The sequence below is a fragment of the Polypterus senegalus genome, chromosome 3 (assembly GCF_016835505.1).
Source record: "Polypterus senegalus isolate Bchr_013 chromosome 3, ASM1683550v1, whole genome shotgun sequence".
NCBI lineage: Eukaryota > Metazoa > Chordata > Cladistia > Polypteriformes > Polypteridae > Polypterus > Polypterus senegalus.
Window position 1 is genome coordinate 21,667,931 of NC_053156.1, and position 9,277 is coordinate 21,677,207.

Sequence of the window (9,277 nt, forward strand, 5' to 3'; positions counted from 1 at the left end):
ACTGCAAATCCCCTCTGTGTTCGTATGGCCTACCACCAGACACTGTCACAGATTTCATAAACTGAGTGTGTGAGGATGTCTGGGCGAGTGTGCTGCATGACAGACCTATCTGTCTGATTTGTTTAGGGTTCCTGCATTGCACCAGGATACCCACAGCCATGCAATGGAAAAACAAGGTTGGAAAAGATGATTGATGGCCCGACTCTCTCTGCAGCACTTTCATTGGCATGTGGTATTGAGAGTCAGGTACCCGCTCTACAGGTACAACTATATAAACTGCAGCTGCTCTGTTAAAAAGAGCCTGATGGTCTTGAGCCCCTTTTTAATGGTCGCCTTCAGGTATCTCTGCAGGGTTGAGAGCTCCTTACACGGCACACTAGATGAGTATTTTTAATATCTGCCTGTCCCTGAAGTGACTCTGTCAAAGAGAAGACGTTGCCTTTTCTTTATGTTATACAGACACTGCGCAGCTTCTTTCTCCTTCCCATCATCCATTTCCCAGGTGTGACTCACTCTTGACTTTCTGTTTTTGATAAAAAAAAAAAAAGAGTATAAATCCTTTAGGAGAGATGGCAAAACTAGAAAGTAAAGGGAAAATGCAACTTAATTGCTGGTGTTTTACAATCCCACTAACATCCCAGGAGCCTTGCAAAGCAGAGGCTCTCCAGCCCAGAGACATTATGTACGAAGGAACCCACAAGTCAGGACTGGTTAGTCAGGCTTATTCACACAAGAAGCAAACTAAGAAATGTCGAACTTGACTTTTTTCTGTGGTTTACCTTTCTGTGAAGGATCCTATTTAATGTATCACTCGCAAGTGTGTAAATTTCAGAGTCAACAGCTCTCTTTACTTGAAAGGATCAAACTCCTGTTCAGTAAAATGAGTTCATTGCACATCACAAGAATGTGCATTAGAGAAATTGGTGACTCTAAACTGGCCTCTGGGTAATGTGGGTGTGTGAATGAGCTGACAATGTGTCCAGTGCTGCTGGGGACGAGTCCGGCCCTCTGTGATCCTGAATTGATGACATGTGGTGAAGAACGATATGTTATGATAAAATACAACACAAAGCACGTTCTGCTCATGTCTGTCTTTTCCTTCCGCACTTCCAGAGCTGTGCAAGTATAGCTAACTGGTGACTCTAAATTCTGTGAGTGGCCTCCATGATTGACACCCCCCCTCCCCCCTGTTCTTGATGTTGTCAGGATAGAAAGAATTAACTAAAATGGGTTTCACAAAGATCTTTGTTGGTCCAGTACAGAGATATTTCCTGAATCCACTAGGAGCTGCCTCTTCTCTCCAGCAATGAAACAACAGACACCTATGCCCTCCTCACATCAGCCACCACTCTGACTTTGCTCTCTCCCTGGTAGACTGCCATTTGCTTGGGTGTGTCCCGGCTTATCAGTTTACACCTCTTACACCACTCTGATACCTATTCATTCAGGTGGGAGGGTCCAGAGCAGGGCAAGGCAATAGGAGGGGTAGGCCCGCCTTCTGGAATGGGCAGAACTGAGCTATAAAAGAGCTCACCTCTGTAGGCATCACAGAGGGACTGACACTCCTTCTTGGACTGCGGACTGCTCTTGGCCAGAATCTTTCTCACAGCTTGCTCTAGTCTCAGTTCTTTTTTTAGTTTGCTTGCACCGATTAGATTAGACTGACTAGTGAAAGGCAAAAATGAGACAGAGCATGACCACCTCTAGTATGAGGAGCGGTGGATTACAAAGATCCGCTCAATCACTGATTCTGCCAAGTAGCAGGCAAAGAATGAGCCACGTGTCCATGTCCAGGGCAGCTCCTGTTAGCAGTTCATTCTCAAGTTCCAGCAGCTATATGGGTGGTGGTGGAGGTGGTGGTGGTGGTGGTGGTGTTTATGGGGCTGGTTATGGGGGTGGAATGGCATTATCACTTAGTGGTGGTGGAGGAGGAGGAGGAGGAGGAGGAGGATTCGTTAGCGGATTCGGTGGCGGATACGGTGGCGGATACGGTGGCGGACTCGGTGGCGGACTCAGTGGTGGAGGAGGCGGTGGATATGGCGGTGGATTTGCCGGTGGATTTGGCGGTCAAATGGGTCCACCAATACCCACAATCACAGCAGTTACCATTAACCAGAGTTTACTGGCCCCTCTCAACCTGGAAATTGATCCCAACATTCAGCATGTACGAACCCAGGAAAAGGAGCAGATCAAGACCCTCAACAATCGCTTTGCCTCCTTCATTGACAAGGTAAGTCTACCCATTTAATAAATTCAGTCAGGGTGTGATAAGGATAAGCACTTGTAAAGACAGAGGAAAAGAAATCTTGTAGGTTAACATATCAAGATTTTGGAGTGCAGAGTTTGCAATATGAACATTTAAACAAACCACTAAGGCTCAAGAAATGCACTTTCCTGGCATTTGTTTCCAAACTTTATCTGCTGGGAATATTTCTAGTTGTGCAGGTTTTGAAATGTTGGGAAGGCAAACATGTCAGATTATTTGCACGTTACATTTGAATGGAAGTAGACAATAAAGCACACTGCAAAGATGGCGTTTAACCTTTCTTTGCTTTAAAAATGACTTTCTAAATAATGCATTGTGATGTTAAAATATATTTGAACACAACTGGTTTGCAAGTTCCACAGAGATTTGTTAGTTGGGTGTAATTGTTGAGGACTAGTTGTACTTGTTATCAGGCTGAAAGAAGACAGCAGTTAACTCAAAAATTGTAAAAGCACAATGGTTACTTCTATCTCAATGGCTCCTGTGGCTGCAATGCTGCTGTTTATCAAAAATGTCACCCACAGTCATAGCCTTGGGCTGACTTCAATGGCGACACACCCTTCTGTACAACAAGGAGCGGCTGGGAATAACACCAAATGGGCTTTAGTCAATCTTTGCTTCATAACGGAGAGACCACTTAACACATTAAAACTTTTTTTTCTTGTTAGCAAAGACAAGATTCTTATTTATGGTCACACAAAAGCTGGGAGTCAAACTCAGATTGAAGACCAAAATCATTCAAGTTGAACTGCTCAGCTACTGGAGAATGTTGGCGAATCACAAAAGTCAATTCATTCTGTTTGCTGTCTGAATCAGACGTTCATGGGAGTTGTATTTCAGTTTGGTTTTGTTCAAGAAGGCATACAGCATCAGATTAGGGGGGCACTGCAGCAAACTCCCCCCATGTTCTGCTGCTGCCAATGACAAAGTAAAGCATCTCTTCTGAGTTCACCCAGCTATGTGGTATAATTTACTGTTGGATGCTCAAAGGGACTCTAACATATTTTGACAACTTGCATGTAATTATATTTCCATGTAAATTAACAAAATTAGGTGCAATCTGAGTGACATTATAAAGTTAACAAGAGTCTTGAACCAACCCTAACCCTAACCCTTACCATAGAAAAGAACTAACATAATGACTACTGACAACTAAAAGGGTCTACTTGTCCTTCCACACCCTTCTGCTAACCAATGACACCTAAAGATGGTGTGGGGATGAAATCAGCTAAGGTGTGGCATTCAATGGCAGTGCTTTACAATGAGAGAGATGCAAAGAGGAGGAGAATTAAGATGGCGTTACTGTGACATTCAATGCACACCCGCATAAAAAAATGATATATGCTCTTGAGGAAAATGGATGGATGAAAACTGTATTCTCAAAATGTAATCTGGCAACCTTATTATGTAATTAGCACACTTTATTAATATGTTAATGCTCAGTCCACTCAGCGTCTTGTCTCTTATTTGCACCTATCTGCAGGTCCGCTTCCTGGAGCAGCAGAACAAGATGCTGGAGACCAAATGGAACCTCCTGCAAGAGCAAAGTGGTAGCGGTCCAGGTGGTGCAAGATCCAATATTGAACCCATGTTTGAAGCCTACATTTCCAATCTGCGTCGGCAGCTGGACGGCTTGAACAATGAGAAAATTAGGCTGGAAAGTGATTTGAAAAACATGCAAGGCATGGTGGAAGACTTCAAGAACAAGTGAGTTCAAGAAAATAAAGCAATTTAAATAAGGCAGGGGCTGCTGAATGTGAAAATGCTGATTGTGTAGTTTGATTATAAAGGGTCAACAACAAAAGTATGACATACTGTACTCCGGTATGAAGCTACATGAGTGTTTAGCAGGGTTACAACAGAAATGAAGCTAATGAGTGAATGCAGGAGGAAGTATCTGCACGACTACACACAGCCCTCTGGTGGCTGAACAAGGAAGTGCAGCTGAAAACACAGACTGCCATTCTGGTTCATGCATTTGTGAGACCATCTGAATCCCCCTGAAAACAGTTTTGTAAATCAATGCATAGATTTGTGAACCTAAATCAGGCCCAGTGCAGGGGTTTGCATAGGTTAGCTCTACAATTGCTGGCTTCTGCCTTGAAAACCCAATGCTGCAAAGACTGTCTCCAGCCTTGAAACCCCACAATGAGCAGATTTTAAGATGAATGTTATGTTTTGTTTAAAAATAATACAAAACTTATGTAACTCTGTCTGAGTAGCTTAACCTACTATAGTGCTATAAATATATGAAATAAATGAAATACACTTGCAAAGTCCCATGGAACAGGGTTCAGTAGGGAAAGAAATGATTCAAAAACTGTTTCATTAATTTTTTCAATTCAATTTATTTATCTGTTCATGGAATTCAGGGCAATATCACTTGAATAAGATTCCAGCTATACTGAGATTACAGAAATAATTACAGCATGCATTTACGAGCACAATAGAATAAAGTGGGAAAAGGAAAAGTACTGTTAAAAAGAATATTAAAATACAGTAATATGCACGGGGCAAATGTCAGTAAAACTGAAGGTGTAATGTGCAAGCTGCAGATTCATAAGGGTCTTCACCCAATGTGTAATGCTAGGGGTTTCAGTGACACACAGGGAAGAGTATCTGAGAAGAACAAACAAGACAAAATCATTCAACAGTCTTGTTATGTAGAATAAAATATAATGCACCTGAATCAAAGCATGTTTAGACTGGGAGAATAACTAGGGACTCTTTGAGTTATTGCTGGAAGGGACGCTGGTGAGGCTAGCAGGGGGCACTTAGCTTGTGGCCTGTGAGTGAATCCCAAAGCCCCAGGGCAGTGACGAGGGACATGGTGGTGTAGAAATGGCTCTGTCCTTCAGATGAGACTTTAAAGCTAAGGCCCTGACTCTCTGTGGTCATAAAAGATCCCTGGGCATCTATTGAATACAGTAGAGTGTTTCTGATATGCTGGATATAATGCCCACCACGGCTTGACCACTGTGGCCCACTAACCATTCTCTGTCTCTAACAGTCTCTTTCTTTCAACCCTACACTGCTAAATAGCTAATGTATAGGGAGGGTACTAGCATGAAATTATTATTATTAGAGTTTAACCAGCATATTGTCACCTTCATGCTTGATCACAGCTCCAGGGACCAGACTGATTTTTACTGCCACTACTTGTTCAGTTTGCATGTTCTTCCCTTGCCCACATGGGTCTTGTATGGGTAGTATAGTTAACCCTCATGTCCCCAGTGTAATGGCCATGAGGTTAACTGTTGACGGCCAGTCAGTGTAAGTGTGGAGGTGTACATGGCTGTGCCCTTTCATGAACTGCCATCCCACCTGGATTTGAATCCTGCCTGTTACCTTGATAGACTCTGGGTGCCCACAACTGGGTAATGGAAACAGCAGGTTTAGAAAATCAATAAATACACTCATGGCCTAAAAGCTCTTAAATAAATGATAACAAATTCAAGTAACTAATGTCGTCAAAAACTGTAACGATTACTCAAGTGCATTCCTATTTCAGTTTTAAACTGAACAAGACCAATCATCAAAGTTTTTTTGAAATATTATTTTCTTGAAAGACATAAATATACTTTATTCGTTCATTCATTTATTCATTAATTCATGTTTGTTCTGCTTAATGCCACTGAGGGTCATGGGAAACTGAGATAAACCAATCAATTTGAAATGTGGCTGACAGTAAATACAAAACAAACAAGACCGTTTTCAGACGCTGTGCACTTATTCAGGCAAAGGTAAACTGACTAAATACTTTGATTTTTACTCAGGTATGAAGATGAAATCAACAAAAGGGCTGCAGTGGAAAATGACTTTGTCCTGCTGAAAAAGGTACAAATATACATTTTTACAATTAAAATATAATTCAGACTGTTATGAATCCTTTTAAATAGTATAGGATCACGGAATGTGTTAAAATTACATTCAGTAAAATGGTGCATGCCACTCAGATTTGGGTAATAATGAAAGCTGATGCCAGCTGAACAGTTCACATTTGCAGTGCTCACTTGCCCTCTCTTGTCTCTAGGATGTTGATGGCGCTTACATGAACAAGGTTGAACTGGAGGCCAAGGTCGAGGCACTTCAAGATGAGATTAACTTCTTGCGTGCCCTCTACGATGCGGTAATCTTCTTAATTGTCAGAATGATATGACATAATTGAACACTTAGACATCACAAGTTGCTAATGTTTCCACTGGTTTGCAATCACAGGAGCTCAACGAATTACAGAATCAGGTTAAAGACACCTCAGTGATTCTAGAGATGGACAACAGCCGTAATCTCGATCTGAATGCCATCGTGGCGGAAGTGCGCGCTCAGTATGAAGACATTGCCAACCGCAGCCGAGCAGAGGCTGAGAACTGGTACAAGCAGAAGGTAACTAAATGAGAAATGTGACAAATTATTATTAGACCAAGATATGATAGAACAGTAGAGAAAGGGATTCACATACCAACACATAGACATCTGAGGACGTTTACTGTTTTAATAGTATGAGGAGATGGCATCGTCAGCTGGAAAATACGGTGATGACCTGAAAAACACCAAATCTGAAATCTCAGACCTGAACCGCTTGATCAACAGACTGACAGCTGAAATTGAAGCACTCAAGGGACAGGTAAGCCATTAACTTCTCATTCTCTTGTCATTAGTTACAGAATCAAACTGCACTGAACAACCTGTTCTCATCACAACAGTTCAACTGTTCTGCCATTTTATATAAACTTGTATAACTCACAGAAAGGTTTTTATTTGTGCCCTGATGCCATCTGGCTAAGAATCACAGTTTATATGATGATCAAGTATAGTCCAAAACTCCACTTCATAATGGTTACCAGTTCAAACATTGTTAAATTGTTTATTTCCTTGTAGAGAGGGAACTTGGAAACTGCAATCGCTGAAGCCGAGGAACGTGGGGAGCTGGCAGTGAAAGATGCAAAGGCCCGCATCGCTGATCTGGAGGCCGCCTTGCAGAAAGCCAAACAAGATATGGCCCTACAGGTCCGTGAATACCAGGAGCTGATGAATGTCAAGCTGGCCCTGGACATTGAGATCGCCACCTACAGGAAACTACTGGAAGGCGAGGAGAGCAGGTATGAGAGTAACTCACCTGTCACTGTGGACAGAAATCCATGTGGGATTTTTAGTGAGACAACAGCCATGAAAATAGTAACAAGTAATTTAAAGTAGACATGAAAATATTTTTTTATGTTGCTCCATTTCTTTGGATTGTGTTATCTTTATTCATTTGTATATATATATATATATAACCAAGATAAAATCAGAAAGCATTAAGATTGCAATACTGAGGCCTAAATCAACCTGTTTATCTGCCAGGCTCAGTTCAGGAGGAGGTGCAGTCACGGCAGTCCACGTGCAGTCATCTTCTACTAGCGCTTCATCTGGTAAGCTGAAGAGTTCAATGAATTTCTATTTTTTTCAGTACATTATCTTCATTATTTTAGTGACTACTGGAAGAATCTGTGAGATACTGAAGCTGTAATATGACTTAACTATGTTCTTTTAATTTTTTTAGGTGGAGGTTTCGGAGCAGGAGGAGGATTTGGATTAGGAGGAGGAGGAGGAGGAGGAGGAGGAGGAGCATTTGGAATGGGAGGAGGATTGGGAGGTGGAGTAGGAGGAGGATTTGGAACAGGAGGAGGAGGAGGATTCAGCAGTAGCATGTCACGTAGTGGTGGCAGTAGCCTCTCAATGGGTGGAGGACACATTTCAAGATCCTCAAGCAGTGTAACTCAAGCAAGACGTTATTAGCACAGAAACTTCCTCTTTCCTGAAAAAGTACCACACAACACATTCAACAACCTAAATGCTCTTTAAATGCTTTTTCCTTGTCTTAGTTTTTCTTATTAGCTGAAACACTCAAAAATCATACTTTTTATCAGCAGGAGAACATCAGATATGTGGCACAGTGAGATGTGATTTGGAAAGGTTATGTACTATTAGACAAAAAAAACAAAGTCATCCTTAAGAAGGCCAAGTTAACAGATAACAAAACAATTAGGAACACCACAACAGAAGATCAACCCAATATAAGCATTGACCATAACTAAAGATCTTCTCAACATTTATAAAGAAGGCTTTCCAGCAGAACACTAAACAGAATTTCCTAAAGATAAGGAGCAAGTCCCACACACTTAGTTTTGTGGTTTAGTTCCTGCTGCCACCCAACATTTCACATCTGATCAAGTGCACCTGATCTGTACACTTTCACGACTGCAGTTCATGAATATCTAGAACTTTCCACTCTTTTTTCTCCAAGCCCCTAAGAAAAAGTACCGACTTGCTCAGTTTCTATCCATAACCTGTGAGCAAGCAGATATTTTGGTCAAGCTCTTCCTCAGGTCAGGATCGGCAGAGAACACACTTGATCACATACCAGCACACTTCAATACTTTACAAGTTTTTACTGTATGGTGCAATAATGAAACAATTGAATATGTTTTTGTTATAAGCAAAGTGAAACCTTATGGAGCATTCCCAACAAAATAGTTTTGTATTCATTGAAAATAAAGGAATGTTTTATCAGGTGCTACTAAGACTATGGCTCTGCCCAAGGGAGACTCCAAGGAGTTGCCACATGCTAGACTACAAAGAAGCAATGAGATCAAGTCAGATGAAGTGTGTGTATAGACACTGGCTGGGTTATCGAGTGCCATAAATCTCAGGGACTTCTGAATGTTTCCTCGGAGTTCAAGGAAGCAGCCTGTTTGACACCTTGAGGGATGCAGAAAGTGGGCATCGTGTTGTTCTTAACGTGCCTTGAGCACTCAGGGTTAGCTAGGGCTATTGTTCTATGAGAACAGCCTTTGTGTCTATCATTTATATGATTATGTAAACTTCTCTGTTCTGCTATTAATCAGTCATCTGAAATAATCCTGATTATAATTAGTGAGGAATTGCTGAAGACAAAACCCTAACAACTGACCTCTGAAACAGATTGGCTCTGTATTGCAAATAATTCAATAAACCTGTATTGACCAAAAA

General features: G+C 41.5%; 1 protein-coding gene across 1 annotated transcript; it reads left to right on the top strand.

The window, feature by feature from the left end:
* Nucleotides 1-1,534: 1,534 nt before the first annotated feature.
* On the top strand, nt 1,535-9,277 carry LOC120524913 (keratin, type II cytoskeletal 8-like). Its single transcript, XM_039746778.1, has 9 exons — nt 1,535-2,230; nt 3,750-3,973; nt 6,043-6,103; nt 6,300-6,395; nt 6,485-6,649; nt 6,765-6,890; nt 7,145-7,365; nt 7,610-7,677; nt 7,809-9,277. Exons 1-9 carry the CDS (start codon nt 1,682-1,684, stop codon nt 8,042-8,044), a joined length of 1,746 nt encoding a protein of 581 aa, XP_039602712.1. The 5' UTR covers nt 1,535-1,681; the 3' UTR covers nt 8,045-9,277.